At 38.8% G+C, this 24,005-nt stretch overlaps 1 protein-coding gene across 32 annotated transcripts in view; it reads right to left on the reverse strand.

Moving 5' to 3' along the window:
- SNAP91 (synaptosome associated protein 91) overlaps positions 1–13,807 on the reverse strand; it is a 140,495-nt gene extending 126,688 nt beyond the window's left edge. For 12 of the 32 annotated variants that reach the window (XM_072736410.1, XM_072736366.1, XM_072736312.1 and 9 more), the window contains exons 1-2: positions 12,845–13,123; positions 11,862–12,021 (exon numbers count right to left, since the gene is read on the reverse strand). In XM_072736410.1, the coding sequence (XP_072592511.1) occupies positions 11,862–11,991 (130 nt within the window). In that variant the 5' untranslated portion in view covers positions 11,992–12,021; positions 12,845–13,123. The other 20 variants (XM_072736416.1, XM_072736371.1, XM_072736329.1 and 17 more) reach the window with 7 other exon arrangements.
- Positions 13,808–24,005: the final 10,198 nt, after the last annotated feature.

Consider the following 24,005-nt stretch of genomic DNA (forward strand, 5'->3'; position numbering starts at 1 on the left):
TGTGGTGTGTATGGGGAGTGGAAGAAGAGGAAAGAATGGTGGATAGGAAGCAGGTTGCTTCCATTTCTAGCATACAGAAAAAAAAACATATCTGATAATTTATATAAATATTACTGGCATCCTTCCACTTATCTGGGTGAACTCACAAGAAAATAAAACTGATGCTCAAGCCTAAAACATAAAGAAGATGCAGAAAAACACATGGTAAAGTGATACGGAAGAGAAAACTCCTTGAGGCCAAGTGTTAATCTGAGTGGCCGGAAGGCTTAGATTTTAAGAGCCCTATGGGGAACAGAAAACAAGTTCTTTGAGACTAAGCAAGGTGGTTAAGTTGGAATAAAGACCTTTACAGAAAGCTGGGACCCTCAAAGAGTTACTACCTTTGTAAAATCAGGAGAAAAAACAAAAACAAAAGAGAACACTTTGCAGCAAAGGAAGTCAACAGAAAGGCTTGTCCCACTTAGTCTAGGTTTTGGGGAAATGAAGGGGAAGAAAAGAAATCTTTAGGGCTTTTGTAATCATAGAAATCCCCCTGCACAAGTTTGTGACTCATACTAGGCTACAAATTAATACTCTTCTATTCAAGACTTTCAGAGCCATATGTGTTTCAGAATTAATGACTCCAGATTTTACAAAAGTAATATGGTAAATACTCCATACATTAAGTAACACCCCAGTCTAATCTGGACAGCATTCTATGATACAACAATATTTCTATAGTTCAACATACAAACTTTCATGGTATGTAGTACGGATTTTGCTACCAAGTGATTTACAAAAAAGGATTCTGGTCTTCTGAGCTTTTCAGACTTTGTAATTATGGACCTAGACCTGCCCTAGATGGGAAACTCCAATAGCAGAAATCAACTTAAGGTGCCCCCAGGACAGTAGCACTTGTGGGATCTGATAGAAGCAAATACAAGTCTCTCTAAGTTATCCTCAGTTTTCAGGACTACCTCAGATGAAGTCCAAAATGACAAACACACGAGGAAACATTTCAGGATTGAGGGTCAGGCAAAGATCATAGCAAACACAGAGGTTCATGTAATGGATCTATGAAATACAGAACGTGAAATGAGTTGTGTTTCAAATGGTGAAGAAACAAAAGAGGAACTAAAAAATGTAAGAAATAGGTCATCCCCAAAAAAGATCAAATCTGAAAAACTTCAAAAATGAAAAATATTAGGGAATGAAATTAAAAACTAAGGATGAGTAAAAGCAGAAAAGACATAGCTGAAGAGAGAATTAACTAGAACATATCTGGAAAACAAAGCATGCTAAACAGTGAATAAAGCATCTGAAATGACAAAGAGTATATTTAGAAATACAAGGATATGATCTGAAAGTTTAGTGTATATATAATCATATTTGAAGGCAACAAAAAAGAAAATGGGTGTAGGCCACAATCAGTAATAAGACAGACTGAGAATTTCCCAGCTCTGATAAAAGAAATGAATTTTCAGATTCAGGGAACCCAACAAGTCCCAAAGAAGATAAAAAAAAGAAAGCTATATCTAAGAGGAAGGAAAGCTTCCAAATTCATTCTATGAGGCCAGCATTACTCTCATATGAAAACCAGATAAAAACACTACTAATGAAAAGAATTATAGGCCTGTATCTCTGATGAACACAGATGCAAAAATCCTCAACAAAATATTACCAATCCAAGTCTAACAATACATTAAAAAGTCATTCACTACAATCAAGTGGGATTTGTTCCTGGGATGCAAAGGTGGTTCAATATTCACAAATCAATAAATATGATATATCACATCAAAAAGTATAAAAACCATATGATTATTTCAATAGATGCAAAAAAAGCCTTTGACAAAGTACAGCATCCATTCATGATAAAAATTCTCAACAAAGCAGTTTTAGAGAGAACTTACCTCAACATAATAAAGGCCATATATGAAAGTCACAGCTAATATATTCAATGGCGAAAAATGGAGAACTTTACCCCTACGATCAGGAACAAGATCATGCCCACTCTTACCACTTTATTTAGCATAGTACTGAAAGTCCCAGCTGCAATAATCAATAAGAGCATCCAAATCAGCAAGGAAGAAGTAAAACTTTCACTAGTTTAAGATGACATGATACTATATATAGAAAACCCTAAAAACTTCATAAAAAAACTACTAGAACTGATAAATGAATTAAGTAAGGTCATAGGATACAAAATCAATATATTGAAATCTATTGTATTTCTATGCAGTAATAATGAAGTAGCAGAAAGAGAAATTAAGAAAATAATTCCATTTGCAATTATATAAATAATTAAGTGCCTAGAAATAAACTTAACCAAGGAAGTAAAAGACCTGTACTCTGAAAACTATTAAATGCTGATGAAAGAAATTCAAGATGACACAAAGCACTAGAAAGACATTCTATGCTCATGGATTTGAAGAATACTGTTAAAATTTCTGTACTACCCAGAGAAATCTATAGATTTAATGTAATCCCTATCAAAATACCAACAGGATTTTTCACAGAACTAGAACAAACAATCCTAAAATATATATAGATCCATTTAAAAAAAAAACCCAAATAGCCAAAGCATCTTGAAAAACAAGTATAAAACTGAAGGTATCACAACCCAGATATGGAGATATATTACAAAGCTGTAGTAATTAAACAGTATGGTACAGGTACAAAAACAGACACATAGATCAATGGAACAGAATCAACCAGAAATAAACCCACAAATATATCGCCAATTAATCAACAAAGGAGGCAAGAATATGCAATAAGAAAACGACAGGCTCTTCAAAAAATGGTGTTGGGAACACTGGACTGCTACATGCAAAAGAATGAAGCTATCTTACACCATACACTAAAAATAAATTCAAAATGGATTAATAGACCTAAATGTGAGACATGAGGTCATAAAAATCCTAGAAGAAAGTATGGGTAGTAATTTCTCTGACATCCATCAATCATAGTGAAATTTTTCTAAATGTGTCTCCTGAGGCAAAGGAAACAAAAGCAAAAATAAACCACTGGAACATCAAAATAAAAAGCTTCTGCACAGTGAAGGAAACAACAAAACTAAAAGACAACCTACTGCAAGGGAGCAGATATTTGGAAATGACATATCCAGTAAAAGGTTAGTATCCAAATACATAAAGAATTTACATAACACTAAAAAAGACCAATAATCCAATTAAAGAAATAGAGACATGAACAGGTATTTCTCTAAAGAAGACATACAGATGGCCAATAAATATGTGAGAAGATGCTCAACATCACTTATCTTTAGGGAAATGCAAATCAAAACCATAGTGGATATCACCTCACGCCTGTCAGAACAACTAAAGCCCCCAAACACAAGAAACAATAAGTGTTGGTGAGGATGTAGAGAAAAAGGAACTCTCTTGCACTGTTGGTGGGAATATAAACTGGTATAGTCACTATACAAAACAATATGGACATTCCCTAAAAATAAAAAGTAAACTACCATATCATCTAGTAATTCCACTACTGGGTAATTATTCAAAGAATATGAAAACACTAATTCAAAAGACATATGCACCCCTATGTTTACTGCAGCATTATTTACAATAGCCAAATTATGGACATTGCCCAAGTATCTACTGATAGATGAATGAAAAGAAGATGTGGTATATATACACACAATGGAATTACTCAGCCATAAAAAATAACAAAAATCTTGCCATTTGCAACAACATGCATGGATGGATATAGAGGGTATAATGCTAAATAAGTCAGTCAGAGAAAGACAAATATCATATGATTTCACTTATATATGGAATTTAAGAAACAAAACAAAGAACAACAACATAAAAGACAAACCAAAAAATAGGCTTTTAACTATAGAGAAGAAACTGGTGGTTACCAGAGGGGAGATGGGTGTAGGGGATGCATGAAATAGATGAAGAGGGTTAACAGTACACTTATGATGAGCATTGAGTAATGTCTACAAGTGTTGAACCACTATCTTGTACATGTGAAACTAATATAACACTAGTATAATAACTATACTGAAATTAAAATCAAAAAAATCAGGAAGCTACATCTACACACTCATATACTACAGAAGGACAAAACAAACAAGATTACAAAAGCTGTCACAAAATAGTATTACCTAAAGGCAGGCAGACTCACAGATAAAGTCTTAAAAGGAACAACAGAAGCCAAAAGAGTGAAATTATCTTCAAAGAAAAAATAATTGTCAATCTAGATTTGTGTATATAAATTCTTCTTCAAAAATATGCACAACAAAGCTTTTTTTTAGACAAAGTCAAAGTTGACAACTAAAGAGCCTCACTGAAGGAGCTTCAAATGGATACAGTTCAGGAAAACCCTAGGCATAATGAAGAAATGAAAGTGAAAAAAGAAGTTGAGGAGGATTTACTGACATAAACATTGCCTGTATCGAACAACGTCTAGTTTGGGGGGTTAAGATTATGTTAGAATTAAAATACTAGACAACATAGCATGTAAGAAAGAAGTGGGTGAATGGAGTAGTTTCTAAGTTTCTTTTCTTTGGGAGGAAATAAAAAGATACTGTTCTACTTTAGAATTTAAGTAGGCAGATTAAATTTTTAAAAGTGATCACTAAAAAAACAGAAATAGTATCTGTTTTAAGCTTCCAAACTATAGACAGAGAAGGCTGGAATTAATGTAAAGACTGAAGCAACTGAAAGCAGGAAGCAAGAAACGTGCATGGAGAAGTGTAAGGGCAAATCGCTAATGAACATATCTGTTGTTACAGTGGTGGTAATAGCAGTAACGGTAATAGCAGTAATTTTACAAATGAGGTTTATTATGGGGCATCTGGGTGGCTCAGTCGACTGAGTGTCTGTCTTCGGCTCAGGTCATGATACCAGGGTCCTGGAATTGAGCCTTACATCCAGCTACCTGCTCAGTGGGGAGCCTCCTTTTCTCTCTCTGTTTCTGTCTCTCTCTCTCTCTCTCTCTCTCTCTCTCTGCCACTCCTCTCCATCCTACTTGTGTACGCATTCTCTTCCAAATAAAATCTTTAAAAACAAAACAAAACAAAAACCGAAAAAAACAAACAACAAAAAAAACCCACAAATGAGGTCATCACTGATCTAAAGCAAAGCATAAATAATTAAGAAGGAGATTTCAGAGTTTTTAACAACTGAGCGCTCACTGGATATGAGAGATGAGGGATAACTCTTAAAGTACTGGATTTGGCCAGTTGGGTTGACAATGCTTGGCACCTAATAGCAATCCTATTATTTCATGCACATATTAAGCCAAAGACACAGAATATCCAAAGAAGGGTAGACTTGTGTTTGTTTTCTTTGGGTGGTGAACTTCTGTCTCAATAAGCTTGGGTCTGAAAGAAAAACAAGGGACAACAGGTTGGTTGCTGAAGAGGTCATAGAGTCCAAGGAGAGTTATGTATAGGTGGCTTTGTTTTAAATGGAGATACTTGCAAATGGTTATAAGAAAGAGAGAAGAGATTAAAATACAGATGACAAAATAACTGATATAGAAAGGAACAGAGTTATAATTTAAAATAAAAGTGCTAACCCTGGGAGAATAATGATCAGGCCAAAAAGCAAAACCACAAGAAGCAAAGATGCATCTTCTCTCTTTCTTGAGAAACCAGGAGTGGCATATCACAAAATTCTTTGGGAAACATTAGATCCTTCTTAAAGATGTATAATAGAGGAAGTTTATATATATATATATGTGCAGACCCTCACACATTTGGAACAAATAATGAGCAAGAACCCAGTTGTAATAAGGCTGTGGGCTTCAGGGCACAATTCTCTCTCTGGCTTGTTCTTTCACCCAGCTGCTACTAGGAAGACTCCATCATGTCCCATAGGTCATCATGCAATTGACACTGGGTATGCCATTCTACTATTCTCCCCTTTACAAGGAACAAAACATAGAGCACATTACATAAACACCTAAGAAAAAACAGACAGCCAACATTTCCCTTTATAAGCAATGTTTCTCTATAAAGAGAAAAAACTGCCAACAAGGCAGAACTGAAGAATGTGGCAAGAAATGTGACTTTTCTTTTTTTTTTTTAAATGCGACTTTTCAAATTATTTAACTGAACTATGATTATATTTAAAGGCTCAGTCAGTAGCAACTGGCTCAGGAGTTGAGTCACTTAAAATACAACTCTGTAAGAAAAGCATCCTAGGTCCTCAGGGAAGAGGGTTATATGTCACTTCTGACCTTCTTTACCAAGTTATTGAAACCTAGATAAGCTCCAAGAACACCCTATCCCAGCATCAATCAATCTGAAAAGAGGAGGTAAGATATTTAAAGGGTATTTATTTGTGAAAAGCTAAGAGATGGATCCATAGCAACTAAGTGCACAGATTAAATTACAAGTAAGACTTCAGCAGCCATTTATTAAACATTAAAACTCATATGGCAATGTACCAAAAATAAAGATTTTAATCTAAAATGCTATAAGCTAATATAGCAACTGAGATATGAATTTACCCACATAGTTTTATATTTTTTCCATATATTCAATTTTTACAACCTGTAAAAAATTGATTTGAATTACCAATTTTATACTAGTTCTAAGAAAGTATATGCTATCCACACTTATCACCAATATCTAAAGTGAACCAAACAGAATTAACATTATACCACATAAAAAGATATCCCTGAAAATATGGAAGTAAAAAGATCCAGAAAAAAAATCCTTATTGTTCCACTAGCTGATATAAAGCCTGTTTAATTATTTTAAGTCATTTCTAAAGCATGCTCCCTGCTATTTACCTGAGACTCTTTGCCACTCTTCTGCTTCATCTGCTCCTGCCAACCCCTGAACCTCACAGGATCTCTCTGCCCCACCTCCTATTATGCTGAGTGTCATCTGGGAACGTCATAGGACCATACAGACTGGACCCCTTAAAGATTTGCTGTTATCAATCAGTGATCATCTACTCGAATGCTTTTTCAAAAGTGTATTTCCCCCAGCTCTTCTAAACTGCCTAAAAAATATTATCTCTATCTCCATGCTTGGGCTCAGTCTTCTAGTGAAATCAATAAGAAGAACAGAGCATGCCTTGGTATAGAAAAATGAGAGGGTATATTTAGTTGATAACAAATAGTGAAATGAGAACTAGAATAAAAGCAAAATGTATTTACAACAAATTAGCACACTTCTTATGTTGAAATTTACTCCAGTGGTCAGCAAACTTTTATACATTGATCCAATTAATTTTATTTAATAATCTTTGCCTGCTTTCTGGATCTGTGTAATATAGAAAGCTTTATTAAGTTATCACAAATATAGATATGGTATCAACTGAATTAGTGTGCAAACTGCATTTCTATAAATCAAAATATATTTTATTTATCCTAAGCAAGCTTAGTTATAGCCAATATATTTATTTTAATTAACTAATTTATTTAAATTTAGGGTTAAATTTTCATTCTGTTTATAAAATGTCTTATTTGCAGGTACTTTATGAATAAAATTAAAGCAGCAGGAATTTTGTGGTAACTTGCCAATATTTGCCTTGAGTCAAAACAGAGACCATATCTCCCATTTCTTTTACCATAATATTTCTAATGAGAAATAGAATCTTATTTTTTAAAGATTTATTTATTTATTTATTTATTTATTTATTTATTTATTTAGAGAGCAAGTGAACCGGGGGAGGGGCAGAGAGAGAGAGAATGTCGAGCTGACTCCCTGCTGAGTGTGGAGCCTGACTGACATCAGGCTCAATCTCACTGCCCTGAGTTCACAACCTGAGCTGAAACCAAGAGTTTTGCCCAACCAACTGAGCCACTCAGGTGCCCTAAATCTTACTTTTTCTTAATTTGGGAGGATAGGAATCATTTATAAAATGCCAGTCAGTATCTCTCAAAATGTGATTTAGAACTTGAATCATTTGCTTATTATGTGGCGTAAGTTCATTATTAAAAACCCTCAAGAGATTTAGAATGGGGAAAAATTGCATTACTGAGAACTAATTTGGCTTTTCATGAGGTTTGGTGTGATATTAACAGTAATGTCTGTCTGAATTTTGATAATGTTAAAGATGTTTTAGTTTAACAACATAGCATATATAGAAATTGTTGGTAAAAGCTATTAACAGAAGCGAATCCTATACTAGAGCTGTCTAACTTTCCAAGTTTCTCCCTACAGGTATTACATTGGATTGACGCTATTTTTTGGTTGCTCTGTAACTGTGACACAGCACTTGGGTAGATATTAGGTTCCTTACTGGATCTTACCCCTTTATTTGACTTGGGCTATCCTTTAGGCCATCAACTACAAAACAGAAAAGGAAAAGCAACTGAAATGTACGATAGTTGTAACCAAGGTAAATACTTGCTGAATCCTGGATGTTTTATGTGTTACCAAATAGGTACACAAAGTTACAGGGAAAAGGAACATGGATGTGCAGGTGGCCCAGAAAAATTAATGTCAAATTAACTTTGGTCAGGTGTTTATTAATTTTCATGTGCTAGCAGCAACATTATTATAGCAGAGTATGGAATAAAAGTTTTACATAATCCAAAAGTACCTTAAGATATATAATCATTTAGAATATTAAAAATATTCTATTTTATTTTAAATTTAATATATAACTGGCGATTGTGGTAAAGCTTTTCTGAATATATTTTTCCTCTAAGAAACTTACTGTTATTGAAAAAAAGGGGAAAAAAAATCTGAGACTGTATGTCTGGAGTTTATCTCTACCTTTTCACCGCATTTAATTCTGTCCCCAGATGTTACCAAATCATTCCTGTAAACATTTAAATCATATATCATTAAGCATAATTTCATAAATCCCAAGAATTAAGTAATATTCCTTGTCTATCAACCTACAAAGAAAAAGAATTATCTTTTAAACCAGTACTTTAGATAAGTAATATTAGAAGCCCATTCAGTTAACTCAATATCTGAAAAATCACAAAACCATAAACTCAAATCTTATAATCTTCCAACGTAAATTCCAAACTAAAAAGTTATACACCAATCAAATTAAAAGTTTAAATTTTTTTGTCTCAAATCCCCAACTCTACATTGTGCTCTTTTCCTCTCAAGTACTATTTAATACTTTTAAAACTAAAACATTACTTAAGAATGCTTCAGTGCCTATAGGGAAACTTAGTTATGTGTCTGCATGTTCTAATAATAGGTATGATTCACTTTTATAACTGGTGTGTTACTGAAAACCTGTGAATAAATTACTAAGTTAGTCTACTGTTATTTAAAAGAACTTCACAAGGAATTCCAAGCAAAGATGCCCTCTTACGACACATATAAATACAACAATATTTGTATTTTCAAATTTTCCATATAATTTTTTTTCTTAAAATAGGACACATCAGTAATGCAAATAGCTGTCTTTCCAAATTCTGCCCTAAGGTTGGTTTTAAATGCAGTTAATTTATTTTATTACTTATTCAGAAAGTAAAATGTTAAAAAGAAAAACTAATACTGAAAAGTGCTTGTCTCTTGCTCATTTTTTTAAGTGACCAAATTAAAAATTCTCCATGTATATTACAGAGATTGCAATAAGATCATGGGTTGTGTTGCTTGATTTCACACAAAGCCATACACACAGGATGAGTATTTTGGAGATTAAACCATTCAGGCTAATACTGTTCTTTTTTTCCACACCCAATAGAAAATATTACTAAATAAAAACCAGACAACAGGTAAGTGCAGTGGTTAAAAGCTGTGAAAGTTAATTACCTTCCCTGAACCTGTTAAGCAGCAATAAATTAATAATGTAAAAGCCCAGTGCCTGGCATATAGTAACTGCTCAATAAATGTTTAGCCGTTATGATTTTTTATTCACATTAATAATTCAATACCAATTCCTGCTTCATCTGCTTTCTAAACACAGAATCTCCCCCTTATGTTCCACATCTTCAAAATCACCCCACTCACTAAATCATGCTGGAGATCCTGGAAAACCTCCCACCTTGAAAATTTTTAAAAGACCATCCAGATCTAAAATATTAAGGCGACTAAATATTTAGATATGGAAGAGTGAGTCTTTATCTGAATGATGTTTTAATGAAATGCTCAAACCTGTGAATGTTCTATGAAATGTATCGATATGTTGATATACCATTTTCATAGCATTTAGCAAATCCATAACCTATAGCTTTTTTATTAAAAGCATTTGCTAGACTAACACATACCTTTAAGACATGAGTCATCTTTCCAGAGTTGGGGAAACTGATGGAAAGATGGCTAAATGATTCAGCATGCTGCAGCAAAATGAGCTGGTCATGAATTTATAATTTCCACTTCTGTTAGGTGCCCTGGCCTTGATGGCCTCTTCCATCCTGTACTGCATATATAACCCACGATACCATAATCAACAAATTTTGTTAAAAATTCCCTCAGGAAAGGAGTAATGGTATTTTCCCCTCAGACAAGCGTCTAGAAGCAAAATTATTCAATTTTATGGCACAACAGCCTCACAAGGCTGGATAAGCCTTACAATGTCCAGCTGTAAGCTTCATCAAGCTGTGCTTGCACAGACAATAGGACTAAAGTCAATTCTAACACTAGTGCCATTTTCTCAGCTGCACATGGGGGAAGACCCAGAGCAAAAGAAACCCAGAAAACGGGCAAGGGAAGTCAGATGGGGAATAGGTATGGCTATACTTTGTGTACCTTTTTTTTTTTTTTAAGCTTTTATTTATTTATTCATGAGAGACACACACACAGGCAAAGACATAGGAAGAGGGAGAAGCAGGCTCCCTCAGGGGAGCCTGATGCAGGACTGGATCCCAAGACCCCAGGATCACTACCTGAGCCAAAGGCTCAACCACTGAGCCACCCAGGTGCCCTACACTTTGTGTCTCTTATGCCAACACTGATCTTTACCAACAGACATCATAAAACAAAGATGCTAACCAGGCCAAAAAAGACTGCATAGCAGCTATGGAACATACTCTGATGTAGCCTTCCCTATAAAGAACCTCACTACCTAAAGCCAGGGAAAGCCTTTCTCTAAGTCCCTATTTCTCCTTCAACAACAAAATATTTACTATGTTCGTCAAATGCTAAATTTACATCAGAAATACATAGATTCCAAACTGGAATAAAGCCCTTTTCCATCAAATAACCAATAAAAAGAAAAAGCATCATGAATGAAATATTTTCTTGTAAAAGTGCACCATCTCGAATGCTGAGAAAGCACATCCATTTTGTGACCACAGCATAGTCACTCTGCCCAGCAGTTTCTGAGAAAGGGACAAAGAAGTGTGCCAGGATGTGTAAAATGAAATCGCCATGATCTCTGAAGTCCCATTTCCTCACTCAATAGCTTGAATTTATTTTAGTTTGTTGTGGTTACATACAACATACACTCACACACCCACACTCACACATGAAATCTCAGCAGCCACACTGAAAAAGAAAACACTATTTTAAAACTATCCAAAAATGCATTTGGAAAACTAGGGTGACAAGTTTGACCTTTTATGATTTCATCTTTCTCATTCTTTTTTTTGGGGGGGGGCGGGGGTGTATGACTGTATAACCTCTAATTTCCTGTAACCTCGACAAAGGGATGGGGTGAGGAGCAAAAAAAAAAAAAAAAAAAAAAAAGTGAGAAGTGCCTAATCCAGAATGTACATGTTCTCAGTATTTTATAACATTAAAACATTTTTTTTTTTTCCTCCACCAAGACCTTAGAGGTCAACAGGAGGAAAAAAAAATGGCTCATACACAAGGTTTCGGGGTTGACCCCAGGCAACACCTCCAGGTCTGGAGATTTCCAGCTCAGGGGCAGCCCAGCTGGGAGTTCTGCAAGCTGCAGCATTATCGACAGCAAGCCCAGGCCGCACGCCGGCATCCAGGGCGCCTCTGCCGTGCGCATGTCCCACTTATATAAAAAGATGCTTACAGTCCAGGTGCTTTTTCTTGGGGCCCATCACTTCATGAGTGGTGGCTTTGCAGACCGCTCTCGCAACAGCGGAGCCTGTCACGCTGTACTGAGCGGCGGCGATCCGATCCGTGAGCGTTTGGCCCGACATCTTCTCCGGCCACGTCTACCACCTCCTCTTCTGCGGGAAAAGAAGGGGAGATGGTCCTGCTTTACCCCCGCAGCCCCTGCGCCCCGAGGACCCCGGCCTTGCCTCCTCCAGCCGCACGGCGGCTCCCTTCCCCTGCGTCCCCGCCCTGTACCACCTCTAGGAGCCGGGGCGCGCCAAGCCCCGCTGGTGGGACGCGACCTGGGGGGTCTTCCGCAAGAGCAGGTCCGTCAGGGCCCCAGGCTCGTGACCCCGTCCCGGAGGTCCCACGCGCCCAGCCGCCCCCGCCCCCGCCCCCGCCCCCACCCCCGGGCAGTCGGCACTTCGCTTGCAGCCGGATCCCGCGGTGCGTCCGGGCTATTCCCCGCGCGCCGCGCCCACCGGGGGCCCACCTCTCGCGCGCCCGCCGCCGCGTTCCTTCCTAGCGGCCCGCAGGCTCCGGGGTGGGAATCGGATGCCCGAGCCCCACCGTCTCCCTCGTCCTCCTCCTCGCGCGGCTGCGGCCGTGGGCTCGTCCTCCCCCGGGCGCGGCGGAGATTAGCCTAGCATTGCGCCATGTTATGCCCTCGCCTCCCCTTCCTGCCTCGCCGCGCCGAGGCCCTCCGCCCGACTCCCCTCCCCGCGCCCCCAATCCCGCCGCAGGGGCCGCCCCGGGGGCTCTGCGGAGGCGCCCGAGCCTCCGGGCGCCTCGCCCTTCCCGGGGCTGACAGCCCGGCCCAGCCCCCCGCCCGCACCCGAGCGCGCCGCGGAGCTGTCACCGGCCGCTGCCCTTCCCGGCGCCCTAGGATTATCCTCTCCGGATCCGCGCGCCGCCCGGCGCGGGGGAGGGGGCCGAGCCGGGGCCGCGGGTACTCACCCCGCCCCAGGAGCGGCGCCGCCCGCCGCAGGATGCGCGGAGCCCGGCCGCCGAAGGAAGCCGCGCCGGTGGGTGTGTGCGGCCGCGCGCGGACCCGGTGCCCCGGGGCGAGATGCCTCCAGCCCCAGCCCGGCCCCCCCGCCCGCAGCTCCGGGTCCCTGCGCCCGCCGCTCGTGAGCGCAGGAGCCTGTGCCCGCCCGCCGCCGCCGCCGCCGCCGCCGCCGCCTCCGCCAGCGCTGCCGCGTCCCTCTAGCGATCCGCGCCGCGTTCCCATCCCCGCCCCCACCTCAGCTGTGGCTGCTCCGACGAGTCAGGTGACGGCGGCGGACTAACCCGGGCGAGCTCTCCGCCGAGCGCCTCGCGGCCCCCTCCCAGCTACTCACACGCGCCCCCCCCCCCCCCCCGCCCCGGGGACCGCCCGCTTACAGGCAAGGGGGCGCCGCGCGCGAGCATCCCCGGCCGGCGCGAGACGGGAAGGAGGAGGCGGGCTGGCAGGGAGGCCGACGCCCACCAGCCAACCCCCCTCCGCCGGCGAGACCCGCACCCGGCGCTCAGTGCGCGCGCGCACCAAGCACACCTGCCCGGCTGCCGCGGGCTCCGCGCAGGGCGGCGGGGGCGTCGGAGCGCCGCTGCCCGGGGCTCGTCGGTGCCGCGGGGAAGGCCCGGGGCGCCCAGGGCGTCGTCGCGCGGCCCGGCAAAGCGCAGCGCTCGCTCCTCGGCCGGGAAGGGCAGGGCCATCTAAACGTCAGGCCCCTCGGGCCAACCTCGCCGTTACCTGTGCCTCCTCCGCGAGGCCTTGGAGCTCCTCTGCTTGTTTCAGTTACGCTTGGAAGCCGGGGTGGGCAGGTAATTCTAGCCACTTTGATCTTAAATGGATGCAGAGGTCGGCTGCAAGCGCGACTAATGAACAAAGCCATCAATCAGTCAAGGCCCAGATTATATTCACAGCGATTATTTGGGTGTGTAGGGAAAGCTCTTTGTGTCTCCGAAAAGTAACGTCTACCAATTAAATATAATGTTTGAATGTCTTGGGTATATTTCAGTTGCATACATGAATTTCTAAACAGGGTTAAGAGTTTCACGTGTTCACCTTTTCAAAGACTTCCTTCTTGTAATCTTGAAAAACTTTTACCTTCTCAGAGTAGAATCAAGATCAGAACTTAAGCTGGGAATTTTCTTGACATTTCTTTTCTGGCTACAGGTGGCCTCTATTGGACCTTAAGGGCTTAAAATGTCTGCCTATAGGTATCGAGGTTTTGTGGTGTACTGCTTTTACCTGTTAGAGTGTTCGTTATGAAGTCATGATTTTCTAACTTTGGGGACTGATTCTAGCATTAATTAAAAGTGGGATGAGTAGGGATCCCTGGGTGGTGCGGCGGTTTGGCGCCTGCCTTTGGCCCAGGGCATGATCCTGGAGACCCGGGATCGAATCCCACATCGGGCTCCTGGTGCATGGAGCCTGCTTCTCCCTCTGCCTGTGTCTCTGCCTCTCTCTCTCTCTCTCTGGGACTATCATAAATAAATAAAAATTAAAAAAAAAGTGGGATGAGTAAAGAAAAGTGGGATGGGTAAACAAAGATAGCCATTCCTTGGTGTCAGATACTGTTCTTACCGTGATCTAGCAGTAGAAAACCTAGATATTTATCTAAGTGAAATAAAGAGACATTTCCATTTTTAAAAAAATGCACCCAAATTTGAATGGCCCCAAATTGAAAGAAACCCAACTGCTCTTCTACTGGCAAGGGGTAAACAAAATGTGGTCTGTTCACACAATGGAACGCTACTAAGCAATAACAAAGAACAAACTAACAACAGTGGATGAAAATGCGTTATGCTAAATCAAAGAAGCCCACACACCGAATGCTACATGTTGTGATCCCATTTATATAATATTTTGAAAAAAGGATAAACTATAGAGTAAGAAAGCATATCAGATGTCAGGGGTGGAGGGAAGAGACTGAACACAAAGGGACAGAAGGTAACTTGTGGGAGTGATGCAAATGTTCTACATCATAACAGTGATGATGATTACACAACCCCATATATTCTCAGAACTTATCAATCTCTACGCTTAAAATTAGTGAATTTTATTATATGTAAATTATATCTTAATAAAGCTGATAAAAAGAGCTCCATTGGCAATATTAACATCATACAAAGTAGACTTCAGAGTAAGGAATATTAGTAGGGATAAAGAGGCACATTTCATAATGATAAAACTTCATCAAGCATATGTAACAATCCTACATGTTTATATACCCAGGAACAGAGCTTCAAAATAAGCTAAAATAAAAACTAAGAGCTTTAAAAGGAGAAATAGACGCATCTACAATTATATTTGAGGATTTCAACATTCCTAGTAATTGACAGAACAGGTAGATAGAAAATCAGTAGAGTATGGATGGCCTGAAATAACCATATAAACATTTGACCTAATTGACATTTATAAAGAACTCCACCCAACAATGGTAGGATATATTCTTTTCAAGAACATATGGAACATTCACCAGGATAGACTACAGTTCGGGCCACAAAACTAGTCTCATAAACTTAAAAGAATTACAATCATGCAAACTATATTCTCTTACTACTGTGGAAATCAACTAAAAATAAATAACAGATACCTGTGAATCCCTAAATATTTGATAACTGAACAACACATTCTAAATAATCCATGGGCCTAACTTTCCCATGGGAAAATTTACTTTGGAAGTGAATGATAATGAAAACGCAACATATCAAAATTTGTAGGATGCAGATAAAGAAGTGATTAGAAGGAAATTTAGAGGATGCAAATGCTTGTAGTCAGAATGTAGAAAGACCTAAAAGTAACTATATAAGTTTCAATCTTAAAAAGCTAGAAAAAGAACAAATGAAATTCAGCATGAGGAGAAAGAAGGAAAAAATAAAAAGAGTAAAAATCAGTGAAAAAACAAATAAATAATAGATAAATCAGTGAAACCAAGAGCTGTTAAAAAAAAAAAAGAAATTGATCAAGGACAATATTATTAGCCAGACTAATCAAAGAAAGAAGGAGATGACATAAATTTTCAGTGTTAGGAATGAAAGGCAGAATAGATCCCACAGACATTAAGAGGATAAGAGGACATTATGAACAGCATTATGCAGATAAGTTAGACAATTTTCATGAAATAAGGAAATAGTGTAGAATAGTGATTCTCCAGCAGTCCAAAAGTAATGTCATGTCACATATATTGCTATTAGTTAAGAGGTTTGGAGCAAGTAACATGTTTCCAGTAATGGTCAAAATAATATAGTCTGTGAGTCATTTCTTTTCAAAATTAAATTGGAGTAGATTCACGGTCAATCCTAAAATAGTGTGAAATTACATGTAGTTATTTAAGTACGGCACTGTGAAGTATGGGAAGCCATAGTCTGTCTCTGATGTACTAAGCATGTCGCTGGTGCTATGCACGGGAGGGTATTCCATTAATGGACATCCTTCTGTCATGGGTAGTTGTAGAAAAATATTTGAAAATCTGCAAACTATAAAAGCGTCACATACAAATTAGTAAATTATGTAAAGTGTAGAACCAACTTTTGAAATGTTTTGGAAGAAGGTCTTATTGAGCTTTGAAAATAATAGAATATTTGCAGTGTCAAAGATTAAGAAATGCCAGGTTCTTGGGGCACCTCGGTAGCTCAGTTGATTAAGCAATCAACTCTTGATTTTGGCTCAGGTCATGATCTTATGTCCTGGGATTGAGCTCCACATCAGGCTCCATGCCTATGGGTAGTCAGCTTAAGGATTCTCTTTCTCCCTCTCCTTTTCTCTCCCCCCACTTGCATGTGCGCTCTCTCTTTCAAATAAATAAAATAATTTTTAAAAAGAAAAAGGAAATGCCAGGTTCTTCTTTCTAGGAAAACCTAGAAATACAACCATAAATGTTGTATATGAAATTGAAAGAAAGAAAATTGATCAAAAGATAGAAATGCATTGAGAGGAAGAAAAATGATTCCTTATCAGTGTATTCCTTTTGAAGGCCCAGGAACACAATAAATGGTATCCAATAAATTTTAGTGAAGAATGGGCTAAAATTCTTGGCGCCTGGGTGGCTCAGTTGGTAAAGCATCTGACCCTTGATTTTGGCCCAGGTTGTGAAATTGAGCCCTGCATCGAGCTCTGTGCTAGGCATGAAACCTGCTTAAGACTCTCTCTCTCTTCTTCTCCCTCTACCCTTCTGGCCACATTTGCACTTGCATGCTCTCTCTCTCTCTGTCAAAAAAACCTTAAATTTAAAAATAAACAAACAAATAAATTCCATGGCAACCAGCATATTTTTAGGAACATGTACATTTTATATATATATATATAAATATATATTTTATATTTTATCTATATTCTTTCAGCTGAAACCTTGCTGAAAGCAAGTCACAGAGACATTTATATATATATATATATATATATATATATATATATATATATATATATACACACATATATAAAATAATGAAAATAATTTGGTATCTTAATTTTGCTTCCCTGTTCTGTTTTAAATCTAATATGGCCATTCTGGTTTCCTAATATTCTGGTTACCCATAACAAATCTTGTCTTAAATGATTTTTTATCTCTCACACAGTTTTGTGAATTAACAGGGCTCTGCTGGGTGGCTTTCCTTTGAAGTCTTTCATTTGGTTGCCATCAGATGACAGCAAGGGCTGTAATCATTGGAAGTCTCTATTGGACCTCTCAAGATAACTTACTTATTCATTCATATGTCTGGCAGTTGATGCTGGCTGCTCACTGAGCTCAGCTGAGGTTTGGACCAAAACACCAATATAGGGCATCTCTGTGTGACTTGGCTCCTCATGTGGGAGTCCAGGGATGTCACATTTATAACATGGTGGCTAGCTTCTAAGAGAGAACATCCCAAGGTGGAATGTTCCAAAATACCTTGGTAGAAGTTTAAGGTTTCTTATGACCTAAGTCCAAGGTCCTACAGCATCAGTACTGTTATATTCTTTCAGCTGAAACCTTGCTGAAAGCAAGTCACAGAGACAGCCCAGATTTAGAGAGAGGAGACTATTAAAGGGAAGTTCATTGGGAGACTAACTGTCATAGTGATATACAAAAGTAAACATTTGTGAAGAACCTGTAAAGAGCAACCTGTTCTCTCAGAAGTTTGAGGTTAAGTGATTCACTTAATATTCATTGAGAACTACTGAAAAATAATTGGAAATTGATTTAGAAAATGACTTGGGCATACATTAAGATAACATAATGAATTATTTACTCTAGTTTGAATATTCTCTCCCATAGCAGGTAAACCACTCACCCCTTATGACCTCATAGCAAGTTATATCATGACCTGCAAATATTTCCCAAATTCTCTATGTTAGCCTCCTTTTTACAGATGAGGAACTTTAAGACTAGAGAATTTAAGTGACTTCCTCTGTCACACTGAAGTAATGACACAACCAGTCCTAAACTATAGTTGCCAAATTTCTAATCCAGTATTCTTTGCACTGAACCTATTGCTTCTAATAAAGATATAATAGTGTTATGCTAGACTGTCATTTCATTATATTAATTTGCTCCTTATAAAAGTCCTTGTTAAAATGTATGCGCTGGAAAGTATGGTAGCTATTATCTTAGGTTATGGAATTGGACAAGCCCTGGTTTCAGTTCCTAACATTGGCTCTTACTAGCTGTGTGACTTTGGGCAAATTCTGCAGCCTTTAAGGCTTAGTTTCCTGATATACAAAATGGGCACAATTATAGTATCTACATTGAAGGATTGTTATTATCAGCAAATGTGATAATGACATATACAGCCAATAACACAGTGTGTGGCACACAATGAAAGCCCAATAAGTGTGATTAATAGTACTGAGTGAGTAGTTGTTAATGGAGTAATTGATGTTATTATTTTGTTAATTTATGGTTATATTATATTTTTATTATCTTATTTGGAACTGTGACCCAAGTTTATACAGTTCTCTGATATATTACTCTACTAATATCATTTCTAAAGTGAGAAAATAAACTAATAATTTACCTAGCTCCTGAGACGTAAACCCAGATTACTTCAAATGTCATCATGGGTTGGACTGAGTTCCTATTTTTCCCAGAAAAATAGAGTAGAAAATATATGCATATACAAATAATCATTATGCAATAATCCTATAACAAACAGCCATTCCTTCTGTCTTTTTTCCCAATGTAGTGAGATAATGTCAAGGAAATTTTTGGGAGTGAGAAGAATTTTCTCTGAGAAATGAGAGGATTAATCAGAAAAGTGTGTCTGGCAAAGGAAGTTTTCACAAATAAACTAACTTAAAAGCATGTGAGGGCTGAGCCAGTGTGCCTCACCTTAGAAAACCTAAGATTTCCTCTCACGATCTTATTTTCTCCTTTATTTTTGCTTGTATTTGTCTACAGCTCACTTTACATTCTGGGCTGCTTAGGGTGAGTGACTTGGGATCCATCTGATAATCCATTGCATTAGTGTATAGAAGGCCATGCATTTGTCTCTGTAAAGCTCTGGGCGCACAGCATTGTGCTAAGTGAAGACCTGGTGTTCTCACACTCATCAAATTGTGTAACTGGAACATATGCATTACTGGCTGGTTTTAAAAGTTCTCTTGTAAAATCATTACTTAGATCAACTATAATCATAATTATATAATTATTAACCATAATTATATCAGTCAACCATTTCTGTGTCTCCAGTAAAGGCAACATTAAAGAGAAATGGAAAGTTTAGGCTATTTGATGTTCAGTATAACCAGATGAGAATGAATGGCTGTGTTACTGTTTAAACTAATTTTCACTGGAATAAGGAAGACCTTACGCTTTTTAGAGAATAATCCATTGAATGATACTGTTTTTCTACTTGCCTTGAGTATTCTTCTTTGTCCAACGACTTAGACTTTAGCCATTTGAGAGTCATTATAATGGACAGAACATTGTCATGGGAGGCTTAGCAAATTAAAGAACTCTACATATATAGTTTGTTCTAATAGTTATGTTAGCCTCGTCCTAGAATGTTCCCAAATTAACCCTCAAATAAAAGTGTAATGAAACAAAATATAATTTCCTTTTTCAAAGAAATGTTTGTTTGGAGAACCAAATTATCAGCATAGCATCACATTTTCATGTAAAAAGAAAGATTTTATTTATTCATTTACTTTTTTAGAAAAAGAGCAAAAGCAGAGGGGGGGAGGGGCAGAAGGAGTGGAGAAAAATCTCAAGCAGATTCCCTGCTGAGTGCAGGGCCTGATGCAGGGCACCATCTCACCACCCAGAGATCATGACCTGAGCTAATGCCAGAGTCAAACGCTTAACTGATTGAGCTACCAGGCACCCCCACATTTTCACTTTTAAGTAGGAAGTAGGTAAAAAAAAATGCTAGAGTGCCAATTATTTCCTATGGAGAAACTAATGATGAGTGGATTGTTGCAATTCTCCAAATTTATGGCCATTATTGACTTGATCAATGGAAAACTTCCCCTTAAATTTTTGTTTTTGACCTAAAACTGGTTTAAATTCTACTGTCATTGTGAATGATTTTAGATGTAGTCGTAAAAAACAAAACACAGGAAATTCTCTGGCATCATCACTCATCACTTACAGACTTGGTTGCTTGTTATGTCTCTGTATTGATGTTTCTAAATGGGCATTATCAAAGATGAGCATTTGGTTTAATGACACCTGAATCAGTGTCAGTGGTGCAGCTCTTATATCTAGTAGATATGAAGAGACAGCCAATTTGTTATCATTGTCACGGACTTTATTATTCTACAACCCCTGTCAACTTCACTCAGGATTTTGCCGTTAAAAAAGAATGAGCATTAAGAAAATCCTAAAACTTCCATTTTGAGGGCAAAAGCAATGAAATATGAGTCAAATGAATAAGTCAATAAACTTAGTATTTATGCAGCATTGTTTCCTAGGAGCATAAAAATATTTCTTATTAATAGACCATAAAATTTTGAGGGTGTATACATTTCATTACATACTAGAGATATACATACTGTTTGTATCTTTGAAGTTTTGTTGGGGATTTTAGCCCTTGGCCTGGTGATATCCAGTGAGGGACATTATCTGGCAGCTGCATGGGTGCTGGGTGCTGTCCTTTGCACTTGGAGATGTTATTGATTATCATTACCACATGGTCCCTATTAGGGAGCCATAGTCCATTCTGAACTGTGTATATAAATATTGTTGATTGATTTCCAACTACAGTAATGGTTGGTGTGGCTGCTTCCGTTTGAGACCTGCCTCAGAAATACAATCTCTTTCTCCTAAACCCTTGATGGTAATTATATCTGCCCAAGTACATCATCTTTCAAGGTTTATCATCCCCCAGTTCTGTATCCTCAAATGAAGCAAATGAGAATGAGGATACAGTCAAGGAGTTCTGCCAGCAGGAGGTGGAGCCCATGTGCAAGGAGAGCGACCACATTCACATCATTGCACTGGCCCAGGCTCTGAGCATCTCCATCCAGGTGGAGTGCATGGACCGCGGCGAGGGCGGCACCACCAACCCGCACATCTTCCCCGAGGGCTCTGAGCCCAAGGTGTACCTTCTCTACCGGCCTGGACACTACGATATCCTCTACAAATAGGGCAGGCCCTGGCCTCCTGCTGCCCTGTCTGCCCTCCCCTCTGCCGGGCGCTAGACATGTACAGAAGTTTTTTGTGGTTGTAAATGGTCATATTTCACTCCCTCCTCCACTTTCCCTGTCACGAAACCTTCCACATTTTATTAAAGGGGATGCTTGATCCCTGGGTGGCACAGCGGTTCGGCACCTGCCTTTGGCCCAGGGCGCGATCCTGGAGACCCGGGATCGAGTCCCGCATCGGGCTCCCGGTGCATGGAGCCTGCTTCTCCCTCTGCCTGTGTCTCTGCCTCTCTCTCTCTCTCTCTGTGACTATCATAAAAAAATAATAATAAAAAAAATTAAAAATAAATAAATAAAGGGGATGCTGGTGATGAAAAAAAAATCCTGTATCCTCATTCTCATTTGCTTCACTTCCTATAGCTGTGTGTATAAGGAATCACCTTAATGATACAAGTCTGTCTACAGTCAAGGAACTCATTGCTCAAGAGTCACGGTTACCACTTTGTTCTCCATTGTGGCCATCTCAAATCCTGATGTGACATTATGTGTCGTTATGATAGATGACATTTAATTGTTACTGTCATCTGGGAGTTTAGACAGTTACCTCTGAAGCTGGATACCTCGCCAGTTTTAAACTTTACCAGCTTCATCTCAGCCTCCTCAATTTAGAAAGCCAAGTCACCTATCATCAAACAATAATACTGTGGCTTCCAGCCCCACAGAATAGATGTGAGGTCCTGATTGTGATAGGGCTACCTCGCAGAGGCTTGTATGAAATCAGGTCAGTAAAGATGTGCTCATTCCAAATTTCTTTCTACATGGAAACTTCAAGAAGAACAGCACTTGGCAGGATTATTTGAGAAATAAAAGAACACGAATGACCTTCATGATGCTGAAGGATATCCTGGGCTGATGGAATGAACGATTTTCTTACAGGTGTGGGAGAATGTTCTGGTACAATCTATGTCTATTTTTATTAACTACAAGCAAATTTATGTAGAATATATTGTTTAACTGTTGCTGAAAGCATGTATTCTGATGTCTTATTCAGGCTGCTTCAGCTACAGAAAGTTTTAAAAAATAGGATAAGGACCGGATCCCATTTTGGGGTTCAAAACACAGGTGCATAAGCCCAAATTGCACATACTAGGCTAACAATGTGCCAGAAAATGCTAGGTATCTGTTATCCATGGTGAGCCAAGGACTAAGCAGGCAGTACCCAGATAAGTGTTCTGTGAGGGAGCAGAGCCCAGTGAAGGGTAGAGTAGGCCAAGGGTAGAGGCAGGATTCTAACATTGGTAGGAGAGCTGGTAAGAGAAATATAGGAGAGGGATTAAATGCATTCTTAAATACTACCTGGCGTGATTCAGACTTGGAATAGCACTGATTTTGCAAATATGAACAAAGTAGCCCAATTTCTAAAAATGGGTACAGGGGCAAGACATCAAGCTCAGCAAAAACTCTGCCCTGTTTTAGTCTTACTATCTTGCACTGTCGTTTCATGTATAAGTTATCTTCAAATGGTTTAGAAGGCAGACTATTAATAATACGTGAACATGTTTCCTCATAGTGCTAAACATACAATTGAAATATTATAATTACTTTTTGGTGTCTATGTTTGGCTTAATATATCTATGTATGTTCAATACAAAGAAGATTTTCAATAATAATCTCACCTTCTTGCCTTCAACTTTATTTACAGCCAAAATAATTTTTAAAACTGGAGCTAATTTGAGATGCATTCTTTTCATAAAAAGACATATTTGTCTTTTTCTACCTACTTAACTCTTTTCACGTTTTTACAGCTAATTTCCAGACTATGCAATTGTCCCATGTAACTTCTTAAAATCTTTGTCTCTCCTCAATAAAAATAAATAAATGTTTGGCTAGTGAGCTAACGAATGAATGGACCAATAACTAACACAGTGCCTAAAATGTAGTAGATGCTCAATAAATGAGTTTAATAAATGAGTGAATGGGAAATTATGAGTAATAATGACATTGACAAAAAGAATGGGTTTTTCAGAAAAATTTTAATTTGTGAAATAATCCAGGAAACTCTAAGGGTCCTTCTGATTAGATGAGGTCAGCCACACAGGGAAATTCAAGGCAGGCTGCTTGGCACTTTGTACAAATCAACTGGCTTTTCTCCAAGGAATTCTAAACATTGCCACAAGCCGTAACTTGCCAACTGCTTATTAGTCCTTAAAACACCTTCAAGTAAGGTTACAATTATTCAAAAGTAAATGTTCAAAGGGTTAATCTCTGCTATGTTGTGAAAAAAACTTTAATTTTGTCAGCATAATAGTACATTTTGACAGAAATATGCAACACCTTTGTAAAATAGCTAAGCTGTCTCTATGACTCATGATTCCTGACCCAAGTTTCATAATCTTTTCTTCTTAAAACCTGTTCAATTTTTAAAAATCAACTAAAAATGTTTTTTCATAAACTCGAATAAGCAGATGATGAATTTCTGCTGCAGCAGCAATTTTCATGTTTAAGATTTAAATTACAATATATGCTTTGCCTACAGACCACATAGTTAGGAAACTGTGTTTTTAAACCGAG

This window comes from Vulpes vulpes, chromosome 1 (genome assembly GCF_048418805.1).
Source record: "Vulpes vulpes isolate BD-2025 chromosome 1, VulVul3, whole genome shotgun sequence".
Classification (NCBI taxonomy): domain Eukaryota; kingdom Metazoa; phylum Chordata; class Mammalia; order Carnivora; family Canidae; genus Vulpes; species Vulpes vulpes.